The following is a 23,366-nucleotide window of genomic DNA, read 5'->3' as shown; positions in this document are numbered from 1 at the left end:
GGGATTTTGAGACCCCTCTGGCTCATTAATTTAAATGCAGTGTTTCTCCTGAAGCCACTGATGGTAGATTAAACTGTCTAACTAGTGGTATCTGCGAGATATGAAATCAAGACATATGAGTGGGAAGATGCTTGTTGAAATAAGCAGTTGTTAAGAGCAGATGTGAAATTCTAAAAGAAGAATGAAGAAGAGCAGAAATAAGTACCATTTTAAGGGATGTGTGGCAGAAGTCATGTCAGAAAGCAATTCTGAATCAAAAATACCAATATATGAAATTGTATACTTTCCTCCACATTATCCTAAAGTCCTGTGGGTGGTCCACTGAGCAGGACTGAAAACTGAAATGTTTATAGTCCATAGGCTAAGTTTTAATGTAGAATTGGATCATTTTCTCCTATAATGGCATCGTTAGTTTCTGATATAACTATGCTGTTGCAAAGCACAGTCATGTGTGATGTAGCTCAGCTATTAGCATAGTGTGCAGCAGAGTTTCCATGCTTCGTGTGAACAAAATCAAGTTAGTAGGAAAATATCATAGGAATTTGGTATTTCTGAAGCAGTGTCTGGACAGAAGTGTCTTACTGCTTTTCCCTCTCTTAATGTTAGAAGAGAGCAAGAAAAAAGTCACAGATACACTAGCATGGAGTTAAAAAACAGCATTCTTCTTTTGAATATATTTGACCAAGTTTTTCCAGTCTGAAGGTAAACTAGTCAGAAACTGGTTACTGTCATGTTAGAAATGGTACAGAAGTGAAGTTTCTGGATGTGTGAGGACACGTGGAAAGGTATTTTATTCTTGAAGAAGAATATTAAATTAAAACAGTAAGACATTTTGTCACTTTCTGTAGGAGATTCTTATGCAGAGAATTCAAATGCATCAGGCTTATGCTGGTTGCATGAAGTATAGGACACCAAAACTAAATAATTGATGCTATTGTTTTGAAGGAGTTTACAATTGGAATTTTATTTTCTAAGAGGACAATTTTAATGCCAGGAATACAGAAGGAATATTATTTATCTTACTGGTTTTTGTCGCTTTTTATTGATGTATTCATAGTCATGGCTGACTCTATGCTTTCCATATTTACTTAAAATAATCTTTCATTTAGCTGTAATCCTTGAAAACAGATAATAAAAGTATTTTCATGAAATTCTTTGGGGTTTCAGAACTGTCACTTTCTGCCGCTAGTTCTCTTTTTCAGGTATATGAAAGCCTGTTAATGTCACACCTCGTAGTGAATGGGTCTCATGTTTTAAATCAAGTTTATGGATGGGTGCTGATGCTTTTTTAAACCCATAGAGGAATTTTAACCTCACTGCGGTAGGAGAACATGTACAATTAATTATTACAGTACTATTGCCAAGTTGTGGCTATTGCTTCATAACTTCAATCATATAATCGTAAAATCATAGAATGGTTAGAGTTGGAAGAGACCTTCAAAGGTCATCTAGTCCAACCCCCCTGCAAGGAGCAGGAACATCCCCGACTAGATCAGGTTGCTCAGAGCCTCATCCAGCCTGGCCTTGAACGTTTCCAGGGACGGGGCATCAACCACCTCTCTGGGCAACCTGTTCCAGTGTTCTACAACTCGCATTGTAAAAAATTTTTTCCTAATATCCAATCTAAATCTACCCCCCTCTATTTTAAAACCATTACCCCTCGTCCTATCACAACAGGCCCTAATGAACAGCCTCTTCCCGTCTTTCTTGTAGGCCCCCTTGAGGTACTGGAAGACCGCTATAAGGTCTCCCTGGAGCCTCCTCTTCTCCAGGCTGAACAGCCCCAACTCTCTCAGCCTGTCCTCATAGGAAAGGTGCTCCAGTCCTCTTATTGTCTTCGTGGCCCTCCTCTGGACCCTCTCCAGCTGGTCCATGTCCTTCTTATGTTGGGGGCTCCAGAACTGGACACAGTACTCCAGGTGGGGTCTCACCAGGGCAGAGTAGAGGGGGAGAATCACCTCCCTCGACCTGCTGGCCGTGCTCCTCTTGATGCAGCCCAGGATGTGGTTGGCCTTCTGGGCCACAAGGGCACATTGCTGGCTCATGTTGAGCTTCCCGTCCACCAGCACTCCCAAGTCCTTCTCCTCAGGGCTGCTCTCAATCCATTCCCCGCCCAGCCTGTATTTGTGCCTGGGATTGCCATGACCCAGGTGCAGGACCTTGCACTTGGCCTGGTTGAACTTCATGAGGTTGGCACGGGCCCACCTCTCCAGCCTGTCAAGGTCCCTCTGGATGGCATCCCTCCCTTCCAGCGTGTCAATGGCACCACACAGCTTGGTGTCGTTGGAGAACTTGCTGAGGGTGCACTCTGTCCCACTGTCCGTGTCGCCGACAAAGGTGTTGAACAGGGCCGGGCCCGACATGGACCCCTGAGGCACACCACTTGTGACTGGTCTCCACATGGACATTGAGCCGTTGACCACCACTCTCTGAGTGCGGCCATCCAGCCAACTCCTTATCCACCGAGTGGTCCGTCCATCAAACCCATGTCTCTCTAGTTTAGAGAGAAGGATGTCATGCAGGACAGTGTCAAAAGCTTTGATTGCTATTGGTTGGCCATAGCATATCCCCAGCTGAAGAAGGCATCCCTTCTGTGTTTTAACAAAAGTTAATTTTCCAATATGTTATTTCTTCTTTTCCACAGTTAGTTATTAAACATAGAAATTTAAAAAAAAAAAATTTTTTCTATGCCTAGCAGTATGAAATATGAACATGATATGCAGACCACAGTGTTTACCTTTTCATTAATTCAAGTTTTGAAATATTTGAAAGAAAACATCCTGTGGCTGTTTTCATTTTCAGAATAGGTTTGTTTTCATTGATAAAAGACAATCTGCTTTTAATTCACTGTGGAATGCTGAATATTAGTTTTGCATAGTGGACATGTAGTCAAGATATTTGTTTAATTCCTTCTGCCCACTGAGATTTTATGTTCCATTACTATGTTTTCCCATATATTTTTCAGAATAAGGTAAGCATACTTTTCTATTTAAAAAGAGTTTGCATAGGTTTCAGTCAAGTACAATAAAATTGTGCTAAATGTTTATCAAGTGGCACTCTAACTTGAGTTCCTTTGATTTAGCTCTCACTATTGCTATACTGATGGTGCTAATAAGCAAATTTATGATAGTTGCAGAGCAAGTTGACAGGAGTCACCAGTCACATGACACAAGACTTCTTCCTTTTCTAATTTATAAAAATGTTGTAGGGCTTACTGTGTTACTGTAAGACAAGAAGCAGTAGGTGAACAGTTCTTTGTGCACCTCTGCTGACATATTTTTAATCCTTTTTAATACTGCTACAGCTGGCACTGTTTCTATCAACAGGTGATAAATTCTGTTGTAAAAATTGTAATAAACGTTGTCATGCAACTTTAACTAGGCTTTATGTTGTTGGTGCTTATTTACAGCTGTTGAAAAATGGAACCTGCATTTTCTAGGTTTTGACTAAGTCTTTGTGCACTTTCTGTACACAGTTGTGTATTGTCTGCAACACATATATTTGCCAGCCATTGATAAAATTAAAAGACATGTGGCAAATCTGTTGTCTATTTTTTTTTAACTGATATTTCCAGCTGTCATTGCATTTTGAAGTATTCCTTACAGTAAATGTACCTGAACTGCTACGGGAGGCTTGGTTCATTGGTGTTGTTCTCCAGCACACCAAAGTTAACAAATCGGAAGTTAATCCTAAAAATGTTATTCCTTATAAGCAGGAAACTGACTTGGGAACTGATGAAGGTCTTAACTGTTATCTTCAACTTATTGATAGCATAGCTTTAAGGTAACTTAGATGGGTTAATATGTATGAATATTTTTCCAGTATTAGAGAAATTATATGTGTCATCTGTGCTGTTTCTCCAGAAAAAGGGACATTGGTCCAGCTGTGAACACCTTCGTTATAACTACAGTTGATTTTGCTACCTTTGCATTAGTGCTAACAGATACTGACTAACTTATTGTAGCATCTCATTTAGTTTTTCTTCCAGTAAGTCTTAGGTATTACAAGACGTGAAAGAAAAAAAAAATACCCTGTGTTTTAAACACTGAGAATGACAGAATTCTGCTCCAGCATAATGGAACTCTCTACTACAAGCAAGGATTTGGAGTACTATCTTGCCTTAAGTCAAAATACTTTTTTTTCTTTTCTAAACAAGAAAATCTCTGTGCTTCAAAATTCAGTGAAATTGTAAAGAGCTATTGTATTTTTCTTTGAGTGAAGAACAGAGTGCCAGTATACATTATTGTCAGAGCATGAACTGAGGAGATGCCTCTGACTTGCAGAAAAACCAACTAATACTTACAGGTGATTAATACATCCTCTATTTTTTGCTTCCAGGTGCAATCTTCACATAACCTTATTAGTGTAGTTTTCCTTTTTTTTTTCACTGAGTTCAATCTGTGGTCCTTGAGAAGAGCATCACCTTTTCCTATTAAGTCCTGTATGTTCATGTATTACTCCAATCCTATTGTGTTTGTATCATGCAGATGCTTGTCTGCAAAGAGGATTCTGCACAGCAGATTTTGAGTATATTGTCATCTACAAAGTTTCTTGGGGCCATGCCACATCCCTCTGAGTCTCAGGATTACTGAAAAGCTTGCCACAATTTCCAAGTGTGTTGAGAAATTTCTCTAAACCAGAAATGTAAGCCATTACTAGCTCTTAGAAGTGTTTTTTTGCTAATGTAAGGCCTGATGAGCTTATTTTGGATTGCTTCATGTTCATGAACCAACTTTGTCGTGTTTGGAATTTAAAAGGAATTCAAAGGTTTAGGAATGGGATCTCAGGCAGCTCATGCACGACTGTGGAGAGACGTGCCAGGATTTGACTGCGCAGCCTGGTGCACAGTATGATTTTGATCATTAAAAGTCTCAGCTGACTGATGAAAACAGCTGTACTTAACATGATTTTGGGGAGATGACATTAGTGCTGCCTAGCTTCAGGTCCAGATATTTTTTTATGGATGCCCAAAGGCTATTCTGCTGCAGTTAAAGTTCTGGGAGTTATTTCAGGTGAGAATGAATTTAATATATGGCTCTTTACCTCTGTGACTCAAATGAATTTGGGATTGGGGAACCAGCTAAAATACTAACAGTAATAAGAACAGATTTTTTGTGATTTATCAAGTGAGAGTTCTACCGCTTCACATGTGAGAAGATCCTGTTTCACATCCCAGACACCTCCATGAATCCACTGGATCTCTGGTGCAGAACTAAGGAAGTCCTTGGGCAAGAAGGACAAGAGAAAGAGGCAGAAAGATATTTCTGCCCAGGGCAGATAGGAACAAAAAGCATGAAGTTACAGAACTGATTATGTATTACCTTTATTTCTCTCAAAAGAGTGTTTAAATCACAATATCAAAATAGTTTTTCTTAGATTCATATCACCTTCTCTTTAAAATCTGCAGGTGATGCCCTGTTTATCAGTCCACAGCCTCTCGCCAGTAACCAAAAAAAGAGCAAGGATAGGGCAGTCACAGTGCTTGTGTTATTTTACATTTTTCTTTGTCAATTTGCACTGAAATGTGTTTCACACTAGCAATCTGTGAAAGGCTATTTATGAAAGGCTGCTAACTCTGAGGCATTAATTAACAGTCAGTAAGTAATTATTTGGAGCATCAGGTTCCCCACAGTATATCACTAGATTGTAATCTTTGATTACAAGACACTAACACATACAAGATATGGTTACACAACCAATAAATGCATAACATTTATTCTAACGAATACACTTATCTATTAAGGAAATTTTAAACGTGATACTACTGGTACCTTTAGCTGTGTGGCAGGGAAAGAAAGGAAGATGTACTTTCTGCATCAAGTAGAACTTTTGATTTAACATGTCTGAACTGAGGAGGAACAGTCATATCTGTATTTTCACTCTGAAAAATACAAAAGTTTCTATTTTAGCTGACAGTCCTGAATGTACACTTGTAGTCATTGCCTTCATTTATTTTTAAAATGTACTTCATAGTGGAAAATATATAAATACAAGACCTCTGTGTTCTCTGTGTATTTCATGTGAGGAAATGCACTAAATCATAAAAGAGGCCTGATGCTAAATCTCTTGCAATTTAATTGAAGACTTTCCGTTAACTTCAGAGGCTTTGGATCAAGTACAAAATAGTTGCTTGTCTTTCGTTTGGGCTTTGGGGGATTTTTTCCACAACCTCCTCCCTTCTCCCCCCACCTTTCCCAAAGCCCCTCTGAAGAATTCTGCTCACTACAAAAACATTCTGATGAGGATAGAGGTTATTATTGATATAAAACTTATGTTCCTGTTGTTAGTGTCTTTAGTAGCAGCATAACTAGATAATTACTTATGTGGATTTTTAACATTCTTTGCTTATGAAAATTTTTTTTTTTTTTGCAATCCATAAACCATAGGGAGAGGACTACTGTATGAGTCAGTCTTTTGTGTATTACTGATGTGATAGTCCATCAGCTTTCTATAATATGCTTATCATTAATTCTTTGCACTTCACTGTTCTGTGGTTTGATTTTGGCATGGGGGCGAATGGCTGGTGTTTTTGAGGGACCCATGAAATACTTCATTCTCTTTTTTTAATCTAAATACTGGTTGTTAGACTCTTCTTAAATTGGAAATGGTGTATAGATAATTAGGGCATAATTACAAGATGAATATGTTGTATTTTAATGGCTTAATTATCACCTACCTGGACTCAAAACAATCTCCGCCTCATTTCCCCCCTACCCTTTTTTCTAAGCATCAATTATTGGAAACATTGTTATCAACTTTACTTTTGCTTCAGAAGGAATGTATTGCCTTGTATGTACAAAGATGTTTCCACTCTCCAAAAATGTGTTTATGCTGAGAATTGTAAAATAATAATACTCCATTTGTTTTCCTACATATTAAAATGTTATGTTATGTTCCTTTCTTATTTTGGTATCGAAGTAAGGGTATTCATTTACCTATCAGATAGCAGATACGCTTTTCTCTATGTAATAGTTGCATCTGTCAACATGTTATGTTTTTGGAAATGTGTTGCATTGATTTAATAGCACGATTTCCTGTAACAGAGGCTAAAATAGTTGACTTGACACTGGGAATCAGTGTTACAGAGTTGGATTCTTTTTGTCCTGAGTATTTTGACTCTGTTTGAATTGAAGTTACACTGAATGTATGAAGCCACTGTTTCCTGAGAATTTTCCATGTCAAACACCAGATGTTAGCATTAAACAGGAGTGTCTGTGGTCTTCCTAAGACTACTAATGAAGTGAAGAATTTTACATTCAGTGATGAATATCACATTCTGGCGTAAATACTTCCTCTGTATGACTGGTTTGTGTTCTCTTTCCTCAAGGTTCCTCATCTTCCAAATTTGATTATTTGAACTGTGAGCTGTTTAGCATGTCTTTTGTATCTACTCCTCCGTATTTTAGAGCCTGGAATCCATTGCTGTGGCTGCAACTGAATGTTTATGTCAGTTTAAAACCATCTGTCAATTTTTCACAAATCTTCCTCCACTCTTCTCCCACCTACTTCTCCACCCAATTGTCCATCTGTCTGCTAGCCCAGCCAGTGTCAGCAGGCCCTTCCCAGACTTTCAGTGGGAGAGTTCAGGCATCTGTTTGTGCTGTGTTCTGTCCATTGCCCTTCCATCTTCAGTTGGCTATTCCTTCCTACACCTACCACACTTTCCCTTACATTTTCTGGGCCAGTTTGTAGATCCATTAGCCCCTTTGCATTCAAACTAGGCTGCCACATATATGCCTCAGCGGGGTCACCATGTGAGAGCAAGAAGATAGACTAGACCAAAGTTAACATCATCTTCAACAGCGGAGTAGTAATTGCAGTGATCTCAGTGTAATTACGGCTTGGATTTTGTCCATTCTAGAAATAATCTTTTAAAGTTCAGTATTGAAATAAACTGCTAGTAACTTTGGCAGTTTTTCACAAAGATGCCATGTTTATCTTTGACACAAAAAGGCTGTCTCCTGTCAAATTTTACGTTACTAGTCCAGGGATCTTTCTACCCCTCATTTGCGTTCCTGTGAGACTGTATGACTTAATTTTGTTGCCTGGCTGAACTGATTGCCCAAGATTATTGAAGTATTTAGGCAAGGTTCAATCTCAAAAGTGGTGTGATTGCTTTTGATTTGAATATGCTCATTTCACTTGGTTTGTCAGACCAGAATGTGGACAGACATATTGTTGTCAGTAAAGCCAATGGGAGTCAATTCAGATTTTTGTAAGCAATACTTAGCTTGGATCGTCTAGGTCATTCAGACACGATAAACACAGTTACAGGAGCATAAGTGGAAAAAAGAGTGGGTGAGGAAGAGCAGGCCGCTCAGATATGCCTGGTGATGTTGTGATGCGTGGTGCTTCATTTGCACATGGCTGTATTTTTTCAGTCCCGGGAAGAATTATATCACAGCACTCATGAAAGACAGGCAACTCTCAACTTTCATTCTTATTTTATATTAGTATTTAAGTGGTGTGTATAAATATCTTACTAGATATGAGTTGTTGTGGGAACAATAGAGGAAAATGTTAGAAGTAGTCTTGTTTTTATGCTTTTCTTGAAGAAAATGCATGAAAAAATGTAGTGTAACAGGAGGTTCTCGAGGTATTGTGGTTGGTTTGGTGCTTTTTTGGTTGTTGTTTAAGTAAAGGAAAGCTAAGTTACTAATGTCCAGAATCTCCTTGATATCCTTCTCCAAAATATTGTTCAAACTTGCATATCTCGCATGTAAAGCAGGCAGAGGCCCAGAATCTCATTGCATGGACGAGAGTATGGTATGGAAAGAAGAGATTTAGGTGTCTGGGGAACCTTTGGGGCAAGAGGAAGCCGGACAGGAAGGATGAGCTGCATCATGATCAAAGTTGTGCCAGGCTGCTGGCACTGAAAATTTTAAAGGACATAAAGGAATACTTAAACTAAAAGCCCAGGGAAGGAGGACATGCGTGGAGGAACATCTGATTCACAATGACATGACCAGCAGGAGGCATGTGGGTACTTTTCAAGATGTCTCCTAAAGGCCAAGGAGGGAACAGCTTGATCCAGTAAACAGCAAAGATAAGACAGGTTACCTGCAGTGCCAGTTGATTGGCATCTCCAATACTAAGCTACAGAGAAAGGGTGTAAATTATGAATACTTCTATACCAGTCCCTGAACTGAAAAAAAATAATAGGGGTAAACTAGAATATCTGACATATGATGTCATCACAGATACAATGGTTATTCTCCTTCCACAAGGTCTTCAGGATAATTAATGAAAGGTACTGTCTTTAAAGGGATAATGGCATAGGATGTATGTGCCTGAGATTGGTGCTGTGTTGTGAAGCACTGTGTTTCAAGTTTAACAGCACAAATGTATTACAAGAAAAGAGAAGCACTAAGAAATATTCTGAATGGAAGTTCAGACTGTCATGAAAGTTTGGTACCAGTGATGTTCTACAGCCCCCAGTCAGAATGATGATGGTGAACAGAAAATGTTAAATGAGATTAGAGAAGCTAGAAATTTAGCACAGATATTAAGAGAGTTTTCAGTTATCTTCAATTCATTTGTATACTAAAGACAGAATCTTTGAATTGCATCTTTTATATATCCATAGGGAAAGTAATCAGTTTATAAAGTTGATCCACATGAAGAGGCAAGAAAAGAGTATGCTCCACCAGCCGAGAAAGCAAAATATTTTCTATGTCTTGCCATCTGTCTATGTGCTAATTCTTTAAGTACTGCTACTCATTGAGCAATTTCAACTAAGGTTACTGGAAGTGGTTTAAAAAGCGTTAACTTCCAACAGGATTTTTTTTGTGTGTAAAAAACCAAGATCAGTGTACCACGGAGGGAAAAGTGTCCATGGTTCATTACCTCTTGACCTTGTTTTGAGAAGCACCATAGCGTTGGCACAGGAGATAAGCGTAATGAGAGAGAATGTCAGGTAGAGGTTACGTGAGTTGGAATCTTTCATTATTTTGATTCCTTCGAGACCTTGAAGTGTTAATGTTATATAAACAATCCAGTACGCAGAAGGGGCCTACAAGAAAGCTGGAGAGGGACTTCTGATAAGGGCATGTAGCGATATGCAAGGGGTAATGGCTTTAAACTGGAAGAGGGTAGATTTACATTAGATATAAGGAAGAAATTCTTTACTGTGAGGGTGGTGAGGCACTGGAAGAAGTTTCCCAGGAAGTTGTGGATGCCCTGTCCCTGGAAGTGTTCCGAGGCCAGGTTGGACGGGGCTTTGAACAACCTGGTTTAATGGAAGGTGTCCCTGCCCAGGGCAAGGAGGTTGGAAGTAGATGATCTTTAAGGTGCCTTCCAACCCAAACCATCCTGTGATTCTGTGTTTAAAACTGTCAGCTACTTGCATGTTACTAACTGAAGAAGCTCTTTCTGGATATATGCTTTGTAGTGTGACTCAGAATTGCATCACAAAATCAGAAGAAAAAAAAAAAGACGTTCCTGATATTTCTAAAAATGAAAAACAGCTGCTGCTCTCTTTTACTTTTTATTTGCATAAATTAAACTATTATCAGTTTTACATTATATATCATATAAAAGTAAAGTACAAAACCATTCAGATTTATTCCCCCCCTTTTCTATCCAGATCAGTTTTTAAAGTGCTGCAACTCAGAATTAAGAAACTGAGATTTATAAAAATAAAAACTGAAAAAAAAAGTTATGGAATTGGGAGGGCTCTTTCAGCCCAGTATGAAGCCCATCAGTCTCTTAACACTGGAAAATTAGATGAAAAGTGCTGGAGGCACTATTGCTTGAACTTTTTAAAATGTAACTGTAGAAGGAGAAAAATTAGATGTTCTTGAATTATTGGAATTCTGTTTAAAGAAAAATCTCATCTATTGGGATGTGAATGACTGTAGCTGCTAAGACTGGCTGTGTTAAAGAGTTACAGCTTGGTAAAATGAGAGCCTAAGGTTACAGCAGATTGCCCCTCTATGGCAAGATTGCTAGGTAAGAGAAAATATTGGAAATGCGAGGTAAGTCACTTAGTGAGAATATAACAAGTATAGATTTAAAGAGTGGTGGTCTAATTTTTCTTGGGTTTGGAATACAAATAGCTGCCTGACACTTGAAATGGTTGAGTAATTACACATTAGGAAAATTCTGCGTGCTAGAGTTAAGTAATAGTAATGTAATGGCCTAGAAGATGCCCAAGAGCCCGTGAGCATAAAGGTGACTGTTCTGTGTGCCATATGGTGAAATACCTCCTATAAAATGTGAACATCCAGGATTTCCATGTATTTTACATCTATCATCTGCTGATATGCTCAAGTAATATCAGAGCTGCCATATATATCTTACATGTGTTTATCATTAGAGTAAGTTTTGAATGAATATACTCCCTCAATAGACTTAATGATGGAAAATCTACACTTTGTTGCCAAAGAACTGGTATGTTTATCTCAGATGTTTTAATAGTTTTTCAGTGAATTGAATTTGTATTTCCATTGTCCTTTTTCAGAAAGTGGCTGAAAAACATATAGATTAAAAGAATCTGTTTTCAATTGCGCACAAAAATTGCAATGTGGTATGCCAAGAAATTCTGTTTTGTTTTGAATAGCATATTATAACATGGCCTACCCCTGGTTAGTGTGTGCAGTGTTCGTGAAGTCTTTAAGTCATCTGTGCCTGCAGATCCTTGGCTCTCATATTTAGTTCCTTCAGCGAGGCTCTGAGCATAAATACGTCTCTCCCAAGAGATTGATCTGAAGATACTGACCTGACAATACTTGAGTTATATATATAGGTGTGTTCCCTAGCGTAATGCTCGTAAATGTAAATTTTGAGCAAGACAGCATTGTTTGGCAGGGATTAATCTTTTACTTTTACATTATAAATTATCTGAAATATGCCTGATTAAATTGGAGCTTGTTTTTCAAATGTTTCAAAGGTAGTTTTGAAGCTTTGCATCTGTTTTAAATTTGAAGATCTGAACTATATGCTTTTTCTGTTATAAACTGTCTTTCATGTGTGTTTATACGTATGGCACTGTATTGAGCTGCATCTGACAAGTGATAATTTGAGGTCTGAGCATCTGTTTTACAGTTAAATATTGTAAGAATGCCTCAAGATTACGTCCCTGAAAGTTCAGTACAGCATTTTTTCACCGAATTTACTTCATAAGGAGACTGATGGATATCTCAATTCTGAAACTTCTAAAGTTTCCTTCTAAGGAACCTGAAGGTGCACAAGTCGTTGGGACCTGATGAGATGCATCGACAGGTCCCAAGGGAACTGGCACATGAATTTGCCAAGCCACTGTCCATCATAGTTGAGAAGTCATGGTAATCTGGTGAGATTCCTGCTGACTGGAAAAGGGGAAAAATAACTCCCATTTTTAAAAAGAAAAACAAGGAAGACCTGATGAACTACAGGCCAGTCAGTCTCACCTCTGTGCCTGGCAAGGTCATGGAGCAGATTCTCCTGGAAGCCATGCTAAGGCCCATGTAAAATAAGGAGATGACTGGTGACAACCAACATGGCTTCACTAAGGGTAAATCATGCCTGACCAATTTGGTGGTGTTCTGTGACGGGGTTACAGCATTAGCGGACAAGGGACGACCAACTGACGTCATCTACCTGAGCTAGTGCAAAGCATTTGACACTGTCCTGCACAACATCCTTGTGTCTAAACTGGAAAGAGATGGACTTGATTGTTGGACCACTCGGTGGATAAGGAATTGACTGGATGGCTGCACTCAGAGAGTTGTGGTCTTTGAGTGTCGATGTCCAAGTGGAAACTGGTGATGAGTGGTGTCCCTCAGGGGTCAGTAATCGGACTGGCCCTGTTTAACATCTTTGTCGGCGACATGGACAGTGGGATAGAGTGCACCCTCAGCAAGTTTGCTGACAACACCAAGCTGTGTGGTGCAGTCAACATGCTGGAGGGAAGGGATGCCATCCAGAGGGACCTTGACAGGCTGGAGAGGTGGACCTGGGAGAACCTCATGAAGTTCAACAAGATAAGTGAAAGGTCCTACACAGGGGTTGGGACAATCCCAAGCACAAATACAGGCTGGGTGGAGAATGGATTGAGAGCAGCCCTGAGGAGAAGGACTTGGATGTGCTAGTGGACGAGAAGCTCAACATGAGCTGGCAATGTGTGCTTGCAGCCCAGAAAGCCAACCACATCCTGGGCTGCATCCAAAGAAGTGTGCCCAGCAGGTCAAAGGAGGGGATTCTGCCCCTTTACTCTGCTCTTGTGAGGCCCCACAAGCTGTACTGCGTCCAGCTTTGGAGCCTCCAACATAGGAAGGACATGGACCAGTTGTAGAGATTCCAGAGGAGGGCCACGAAGATGGTCAGAGGGCTGGAGCACCTCTTCTATGAGGACAGGCTGAGAGAGTTGGGGCTGTTCAGCCTGGAGAAGAGAAGTCTCTGGGGAGACCTTATAGTGGCCATCCGGTACCTAAAGGGTGCTTGTAAGAAGCATGGGGAGAAATTCTTTAGCAGGGTGTGTTGTGATAGGTCAAGGGGTGTAATGGTTTTGAAACAGAGGGAGGTAGATTCAGACTGGAGATAAGGAAAACATTTTTTACAATGTGAGTGGTGGAACACTGGAACAGGTTGCCCAGAGAGGTGGTTGATGCCCTATCCCTGGAAACATTCAAGGCTAGGTTGGATGGGGCTCTGAGCAACCTGATCCAGTTCAAGAGGTCCCTGCTCCTTGCATGGAGGGGTTGGACTAGATGGCCTTTAAAGGTTCCTTCTGACCCAAATTATTCTGTGATTCTATGATTCTCTGTGATTCTAAGGTTTGTCCAAGGCAGAATACTGTGAACTTCTTGGCCCATTCAATAGTTTTAATAATACGGAGCTCATTCCTATATGTTGCCGATTTATTTGCTACCATTTGCTTCCATTCAGTTTTTGGACATCCCCGTGATGCACAGGTGGATCTTGGGAGCTCAGATGCATTCAGGTGGTAGTGAACTTGGAGAATTCTGTTTCCTGTTTGACTTGCAGCACTGCCTGAGTGTTGTTGGTCTACTTTATGTTTCTGCTGTCTTTTCTGTAACAAATAAATATAAGTAATAAATTTTTTAAAATTTTGTTTTCACAAGTACTGATTGTTTCAGATTTCATTCTGTGATTGACCAGCTTAACTCCCTGTTCGGACTTAATAAACAACTGCCTATTTTGAGTCTCCAGACACTCATTCTAGATGGCCAGTTAGAAGCAAACAATCTATCAACTTCACTTTTCTGCAAAAGTCAGTTGTGGTTTCAGATCTGATACATAGTGGTTGTCAAACTAGTTTATATATGACCTTTCCTCCAAATTTCATTATGTTCTCTGAAGAAGTCTATGTGAATTTTGTGGAAAAGACCTTTCTCTTTGTATCGTTCACAGCTACTGCCTGTTATCCGAGATGCATTTTGTTTCTGTTCCCTCTGAAGTACGTTTTTTGCTTCAGGGTTTCTATTTCATCATATTTTGCTTTCCAGTTTACTTTCTCAGTATGATTGTCTTTTGCGTGATTTGGGTTGGTGGGGAGGGGGTATTTGCTTGGATTTTTTGAGGTTTTGGTGTGTTTTTTAGTGGCATCTGTTTTGCTGTGCTGTCTGCCAATTTTTTTTATTCAGTTTGGCAAGACGCATATATCTTACAGTGATGTAGTGCCTCAACTGTTCGTATGTCAAAATGTATGAAGTGCATATATTTTATACAAAGCTATATACAAAAAATAAAAAACATGTAGCCTTTATACTGTTATATTTTATGTATTTAATTTCATAATGCTATAAGTCAGAATTGTCCATATATTTTACTGGTTAATTACACTGGATGTACAATTGAAATGATGTAGTATTTTTACATTATAGATATTTCTTAATAATATTTTTAGAAAGTAAAATGGGGAGTACTTTTTTCACAGCTGCTTTCCACTGGGAATTTCTCCACATCATAGACATATTTGTCCGTAGCATGAAGTAATGTTCAGCATGCTTCTAGGTTTCCTCAAAGGCCAGCAGAGCTTTCAGTGTCAGTAGTCACAGTGAGTTAGATTACCACAACCGTGTGGGGGAGTTGGCATGGTGCTTGCTTTATGTCCTCAGAACCTTAAGAAGTTAACTTGTTTTAATTTTAAAATGTATACATTGTTTGTGTGGGATGCCAAACCGAGAGGATTATAAACCATATTCTTAGTAGCCCTGGAAGAGGTGAAGAAGACTTACCAGCATTTGAGTTTTCCCGGTATCTTGCTATTTCAGCTTGCACTTAGAGTTGACCCTGTTCTCCATGAGGAGATAATTAAGAGTCCATGCCTGCTTCATTCTGGATACTTTTGTTCTGACTTTTCTTTGTTGAAACAATCATAGGAATTATTTTATGCATAAAGTAAGACGGAAATAATTAGTAGAAGATTAAGTACATAATTTGTACTTGGGCAGGTCTGGGGTTTATGCCAAGCTCTGCTGTAGATCACTGTGGTAATTTGGGATGAAACACACTATTTCTCTTTGACCATTTCCCAATTGGAAAAATAAGCATTTACCTCACACTTGTATGGTTGACTAAATTAGTTGTGTCAAGTTAATCCAGAGAAACTCCATTGACTCTTTTATACTCCAATTAAATATGATCTTCTAACACATGTAAAGTGCCTAGGGCCTTTAAACTTTTTCAAATTCTTGGATAGTTATTTTTGTCATACATGCAGCAAAGAACAGCCAGAAATCTGTTTTTGTTTGAATTTATGGCCTATTTTGAAATTCTTACTTTAAAAGAAGAGGAGACAATGACAGAAACAAGTTTATACTTCTTACTGCTTTTTGATAAAAGACAGGCCAAAATGGATGCAGGAGTGAAGGTAAATTTAAGTGAACAAATTACAGGGAAAAATAATAGCTTTGGTCCAAACATACAAATTAAAGTTAGGGCAGTGTAAGTGCCTTGATACTATTTAGAAGAATCTCATGCTTCTTCCTAATGCTGCATTCAGGAGTCTGTGAAAGTCACAGATGAGTTGACAGTCATTGCTACTGCCATGAATGCAAGGTCAGCTAGGTTCTCAAGACATCTGCCTTCTGTTGTGTGCAGCTCTGCAGATGAGCAAAAACATTGTTCAAAGTACCCCATGTTGCCATGGGTCTTCAGCTTCCATAATGCTTCTGTATTGGGTTTGTGTGGCAAGGTTTTGGTAGCATGGGGGCTATGGGGGTGGCTTCTGTGAGAAGATGCCAGAAGGTTCCTACACGTCTGATGGAGCCAACGCCAGCCAGCTCCAAGCCACACCTGCTGCTGGCCAAGTCCAAGCCCATCTGTGGTGACACCTCTGGGGTAACATAGTTAAGAAGGGGAAGAAAATGCTGTGCAACTGCAGCTGAAGAGAGGGTAAGAATATGTGAGAGGAACAACTCTGCAGACATCAAGGTCAGTGAGGAAGGAGGGGAGGAGTTGCTCCAGGCACCGGATTCCCCTGCAGCCCGTGGTGCAGTCCACAGTGAGGCCGGCTGTGCCCCTGCAGCCCATGGAGGCCCACAGAGGAGCAGGTGGATGCCCCCAAAGGAGGCTGTGGCTCCATGGAGAACCTGCAGTGGGTCAGGCTCCTGGCAGGACCTGTGGCCCCATGGGGGACCCATGCTGGAGCAGTCTGTTTCTGAGGGACTGCATCCCATGGGGGACCCACAGTTTGTGAAGAACTGCAGCCCATGGAAAGGACTCATATTAGAATAGTTTGTGGAGGACTGTCTCCCGTGGAAGGCACTCCACACTGGAGCAGGGGAAGAGTGTGAGGCAAAAGGAGAAGCAGAGACAACGTGTGATGAACCAATGGCAACCGCTGTTCCTTGTTGCCCTGCACCACTCAGGGGGAGGAGGTAGAGAAAATCAGGAGTGAAATTGAGCCCAGGAAGAAAGAACAGGTGGGGGAAAAGTGTTTTAAGATTTAGTTTTTATTTCTCATTTTCCTACTCTTAATTTGTTTGGTAATAAATTAAATTGGTTTTTTTCCCAGATCAAGGCTTTTTTTTACCCATGATGGTAACTGGTGAGTGATCTCTCCCTGTCCTTATCTGTACCCACGAGCCTTTCGTTGTATTTTCTCTCCCTTGTCCAGCTGAGGAGGGGAGTGATAGAGCAGCTTTGGTGGGCACCTAGCATCCAGCCAGGGTCAACTCAGCACAGCTTGCAAGAAAAATAAAGTAAATATCCAAATATTTTCATGGTTGAATTACCACAATAGCAGAAAAGGATGTAAATGAATATAAACTGTGGCAAGCGTTGAAAAGAATAATAAACAAGAAGCCAAAGGGGACTTCAGGTTTACTTCTGTATCTTGGTGTTTTGTAAGAAGTTGTTCAGTTTTTCTTCTCTTGTTCTATTACAAGATACGCTGCTGAGTTGTTTTGCAAAGGCTTTAGATCTAATAGGACATATGTTTTAACTTCAATTGGAATTTTTTCATCAGTCTATTTTTAAAGTTGTATATAGTCCAATAGAAAGAAATCTGTTGAAACTTGCATGATTTCCTCAGTTCCATGCAGAATTAATTGCCATAAGAACTTCTCACTTGTCTTGCTATTAAGCTTGTATAGCTACTTCTTCATAACACCTGTACTGTCACTTTAATGTTACCTGGAGAATCAGGAAAGCTTGCATAAAAACTAAGTAAAAGTTGATTATAAGTCTGTCGGATTTTGGCTATCCATTTCCAGTTCGAAGTCTGAAGCATGTAGTGCTGATGTTTCTCTCCTGTGACTACTATGGGATTGTTCTCTGTTACTTCTGTATTTGGGAGAACCACTCTCTTTTAAAGTCTTGCCACATCTAACAGAGACCTGTTTACTGCATCTCCTACTTGATCCATCCTCCTATTATCAAGGTGAGAGACAGCCAACAATCAGTCTCTTGCTGTCAGGAACTGAGAGACAACAATGGTGCCACGGGTGATACCATTAAGCAATCGTCTTTCCTACTACAATCTTCACAGTGCCTGTTGGCCACAAATCACATACTGTATGTCTTACAGACGTAAAGGCAGAGGAAGAACAAGCAGCATTTCACAGTCAGAAAGTAATTTTTCTGAGGGGTCTTATTCCAGAGCAGTATGAGGTCATGGGACGGATTTGGGTAGCAGCCATGATCTGGCACCTTCAGCCACCCTGTGACTCCACATTAACCACATCTGCTATTATGAAGGACAGCTGTAAGTAGTTAGAGCTCTGGGAAGAACGTGTGTATTAACAGGTTTTCTGGGTTTTTTTTTTTAGTAGAGAGAGCTCTTCTCCTAAGCTCCTACAAAGGGTATTGCAATGACATCTTGTTTTGGCTTAGAATTGGGGAAATATTTTTTTTTACGATTATGTCTGCCATTTCTTTGCTTGAAGTCAGGCGGCTGTTACACACTCTACATTCAACTGTACTTAGAGTTAGCGTAGAAACTTGGCATGCTTCAAGGTTACGTTTTGCGTCATGGCTTTTGCTATTGTACTGCATACTTGTCAGTGGGGTTTCTGACTGTCTCCATTTGAATGTCAGGTAACTGAGAGATGATCTAAAGTGGCAGATGGAGGTCTACCAAGCATTACCAGTTCAGTAGCATTGTCCTTTGATCCAGCTGAAATTCTGTAGTAGTCTTTGTAGTAGTATACTCTTCTAGTAGCAGTCTTGTTTCTGGTAACATCTGTAACAAGGCAACCCCCTTTTGTACAAAAGTCAGTTGAAGAATAGAAGTATGATCTCTTTTTTTCCTATTATTGATTATAATTATAGCAGAGAGGGTATGAAAAAATTGAACTTGAACAGGAAGGGTAATCGAAATGAAGTGATGGTTAGAAGTCTCCATTTTGTATTCCCAAGTTAATACCAGCTTTCTACACTTTGACTTTTCCAGAAGCTCTGCTGTCTTAAGCATGCTGACAAGGTATGCCTTTCAACTCCTGCAATCCCATCTGCCCAAGGCCCTGAGATACTCAGTTTCTTATTCTCACTTTATCACCTGCATCATATGAAGCAGGTACTACCCACACAACTTCTGCCTGACATTTCCATCATGCTGCTTTTTTTTTTTACCCAGTGCTGCCAGCTCTCAGAACCACTCCATACTTCTGACCCCTGTTCCGGCACATCTCAAAACTGGCATTGTGAATCTGTTTTTATCTTACTAAGCTTGTAATGTCCATTTTCACAATTATTGCAACATTGTTCAAAGTTTAGCTCCCTTATGTGGGGCATGCATATGTTTGCACATGTGTAAGTTAGACAACTGCGGCTTTATTATGCTATAACAGACAAGTTATGTTTTGAGGTTTGCATTTGTGTGCACATCTGCCATTCAGGATGAATCATACTTGGTTATGCAGCTTGGGTTTCTTTTCATTTTAAGATACTTGAAAATACAGAGATCAGGGCAGTTAATTCAGTTAAATGTTCACATGGAGTTTAATGAAACATGGCAGTGATGATAGAGAGATGTCTTTAATACTATATACAGAAATAATGCATCACTTACCGACATAAAAAGTTTGAGGAAACTGGCTTTCAAGTGGTTCTGTATGAAGCTTAGAACTTCTCACTGAAAAGTGTGACTATACATCACTCAGTTACATTGTTCATTTTACAGCACCTCAGTCACACACTGAATGAAGGAGAGTGTTCTATGGAAAGTACTAGGACATTGAATGGTGCAAAATAATACAAAAAGTAACAGGAACATGTGAAAATGAATGTGTACAATTCCAGTATCCACATATTTAAACATACTAGGGGCAGGAGGAGAGGGAAAGTGTGTTCTTGCTGGAAATACAGTTGACGTTTTTCTGTTAAGTTTTGTTTTCTGCCAAAGTTTTATATACTAGAAAATACTTGAGAAAAAATAAATTGAGCATGGGATGTGCCAAAAAAAACCCCAGAAAATGGGAAATTTTAAAGAATTTGAATGTCGTATTCTATGTTTGTTGGCTACTATCTTGCAGTGTGAGTAGTGTTTGTGAAGTATTTTGCTATAAGGAAAAAATTTGGTTATTCCATATGTATTGGCATGTATATGCTTAAACTCTTTCTATAAATACTTGAATTAAAGGACACCAGATGTTGCACAGAAGCTGCTGCTGCTTTCTGAATTTCATGGTATATTCTTTCAAAACCCACAGGAAGTAGCTGAGAGGAAAAGTGTATTAATTAGGTTCAGAAATAGATTTTCCAGCTATAGAAAAATCTCCAAAGAAAATAGCGTTTGATCTTCAGAAATGTGAGCTTGCTGTCCCAGGAATCTGGTAGCAGCGTGCAGCACTGTCACATGGGGATCAAAATTCAGATTTTAAGTCCTCAGAGCTAGGCTAGCCTGAAAATAAGCCAGTTTGTGGCCCTTGGAAATGGACCCATCTTTTGACTTGTCTCCTCTGGCCAGTGTTCATAGTTCTGTAGACAGTCTACAGAGAAAACATTTTTCCAGTTTTTCTTGACCTGAAGAAATAACGTTGTAATAGCAGAGACTTGAGGAGAAAGGAAAGAGCTAGAATTCCCAAAGCTCTGCACTTCAAACACGAAATATGAGCAGACATAGAAAGAGTGTATTTTGTAAGGTCTAGAACTGTGGCAAAAGAAATACGAATGAGATTTGCTTTGTGTGGGTTGAGGAACAAGATTTACATTTTGCAAGCCAATTAAATCTTTCTGCATTTAGAAGTACTGGCTTAGCTGTAGATGTAGTGTCTTCTGCTCTGTTTTCTTCACACCAAAGCCCTGAAAGTGACTCTCGTGCACTAGTAGTTGACCTGAAGTGTCCATCTGCCTTTATGCAATGAATACATAACTGTTTATAGTAACTGGCGTAGTTCTGCTGGAAGACAATGTACATACAAACAAGTAAGATTCCCCACTCAGCAGTCTTATGTCAAGCAAATCAGATACTTTAAACACGCATTGCTGATGTATTAGGTAGTGTTTGTGCCATGGTTTGACCCCAGCCACCAACTAAGCACCCAGCAGCTGCTTACTCACCCCACCCCTGCAGGATGTGGATAGCATCAGAAGAGCAAAAGTGAGGAAAAACTCATGGCGTGAGATAAAGACAGTTCAATAAGTGAAGCGAGCTATGTGTGCAAGCAAAGGAGAATAAGGAATTTATTCAGTACTTCTCATCAGCAGGCCACATCCCGGAAAGCAGAGCTTCATTTCACATAGCGGTTACTTGGGAAGACAAATGCCATAACCACAAATATCTCCCCTTCCTTTTCCTTTCCTTGAGCTTTTATTGCTGAGCACAACTTGATATGGAATGGAATATCCTTTTGGTCAATTTGGATCAGCTGTCCCCAGTGTGTTTCCTTCCCAGCCTCTTCCCTACTCCCTGCCTGCTTGTTGGGAGGGCAGAGAAAGAAACAGAGAAGACCTTGATGCTGTGCAAGAACTGCTTAGCAATAACTAAAAACATTGATGTGCTACCAGCTCTTAAAATGTTTTATGCTATGGAGAAAGTTAACTCCATCCCAGGGCAGAGCCGGGACAATCTGCACCCCTTATTCCCTACCATTTACATACCTGTGACTTGGGCTCCATCTGTTGCAGTGGTCACTCAGGACAGGAGAGGCAACGTATTGTGCTGAGTGGCTGGGCACCAAAACTAGCTCAGGTTGGATAACGAGGCACTTGCCCAGTTCTTTATGAAGCTTAGAATCATAGAATCTTTAAGGTTGGAAAAGACCTCCAAGATCATCAAATCCAACCGTCAACACCACCATGTCAGCTAAACCATGTCCTGAATCTGTTGGTTTAGGTGGCTTCTGCTACAGTACTTCCTGTAGCATGTAGCTCAAATCACAGGTAGCAACAATTTAAACAAGACATCAATTATAGTACCACTAGGAAGAGGGGAAGAAGGTGTGTCTTTTCTCCTTTCTCCCAAAGTATTACACTGCAGGCTTTAAGAAATCTTTCTGTTTATTTCAAGTTTTACAAGCCTGTGATGCCCCACTTTCCCTCCCTTCAAAAAAAAAAAAAAAAAAGAAGACAAAGCTCTCTTTGGAAAAATCTTAGATACCTCTCACTCTCATTTTGTTCTTCAAGCAGAGTGGTGACAAGAACCCAAAAAATGAGATTGCTTTTGCAGTGTGTTGTGTACCTTGTGACTTCTAATGAATAAAAGAGGAAGTCAGAAATGGAAGCAATTCCTACTTTTCTCCTTTTTCTTCAAATTAAAGCATGAAGATCATATTTGTTCTTTGAATCAGCCTACAGAGTTCCAGTATTCTACCACATTAAATTCAAAGTTGTTTGTCTTTAAGATCAGGTTAGACCTTGCCTCTCAATCACACTTAATGTACATTCCTTCATTTTGACTAGTCTTATGGCATCCATACTGCACTTCTTGCAAAGTGCTGTATTCCTTTGTGCAGAATGCCTTCTACCAATACAGTGTTCCTTGTTCACGAGCTTCATGAATTTGCTTTGCACGTTTAAGAAATAGTGAATGTAAAATAAGCATGTTAGCTCTGAAAGATGTGTCTGGTATGCTTTTCAAATAAAATCATATTATCGTATTATTCAGTATTATTCTCAACAGATTTGTATATCTGTTATGTTTCTGTCAGTGTTTGGGTAGTTAGATTTTTCCTCATTTAAAATGACAGTAATAAAGGAAAAATAATAAATATTCAAGTATTACAGTGTCATAAGCTTTTCTTCTTGTTTAGTTAATAATCCAGAATCACATTAATATGCATTGTAGAATAACTGATACCGACATGTATAAGTATTCACCGTTCTGTTGACTATATGCCTTTACATTTATCTTATATAGCCAAATTGCACCGCGACTGAGCGAGCTATTGCAAGACTTGCAACACACCCCACCTTGAAACCCAGATTTGTTGAACTTAAAGGTATGAAATCTTATATTAACTTGTTTATGACTTAAGTAACTTATTGGTGTGTTACCTTGTTCCTGTTTATTTCTGATACAAACAACCAGTATAAAAAGAAAAAAAAGTAAAAACAAAAATAAAACAAAAAAAAAAAACAACACAAAAAGTTTCTGTAATTACCTGAACTAGCTGCAGTGAACCAAGTGTCACAAGCTTGTAGTCATTTTTGTTGGTTGAAAAGGGCTTATACGTGAGAGTATGCTATATGACATTTAAGATACAGAGCATAGGACAGACAGGGCTTATAATGGGAACTCTAAAAATCAAATAGATATAATGGAGTATCTCTAAATTAAAAAGGACTGAACTGGCAATGAGCACAATAACGCACAGATGCAAAGGTAAAAGAGCATTGCAACTGGGTTTCCAAAGGCAGGCAGAAGGTTTAGCAAATGACTCTCTTAACCTTCCCTGGAAACCGTCACCAGAATCTTTAGGGAATCTTTCCTGGTTGTTTAGGTTATCTCCTGTTCTCTATAAACATTAATTTTCCAACTA

At 39.5% G+C, this 23,366-nt stretch overlaps 1 protein-coding gene across 3 annotated transcripts in view; it reads left to right on the top strand.

Annotated features, from left to right (window-relative positions):
* The window catches only part of SRFBP1 (serum response factor binding protein 1), an 81,002-nt gene that overhangs the window by 54,511 nt on the left and 3,125 nt on the right, over positions 1-23,366 (top strand). For all 3 annotated transcript variants that reach the window (XM_086770865.1, XM_086770864.1, XM_086770866.1), the window contains one exon: positions 22,745-22,826. In XM_086770865.1, coding sequence (XP_086626991.1) covers positions 22,745-22,826 — 82 coding nt within the window. The remainder of the gene's footprint in view (positions 1-22,744; positions 22,827-23,366) is intronic.

The sequence above is a fragment of the Chlamydotis macqueenii genome, chromosome Z, assembly GCF_036417535.1.
Source record: "Chlamydotis macqueenii isolate bChlMac1 chromosome Z, bChlMac1.mat, whole genome shotgun sequence".
NCBI classification, from domain to species: domain Eukaryota; kingdom Metazoa; phylum Chordata; class Aves; order Otidiformes; family Otididae; genus Chlamydotis; species Chlamydotis macqueenii.
This window is presented reverse-complemented; position numbering and strand designations above follow the sequence as displayed.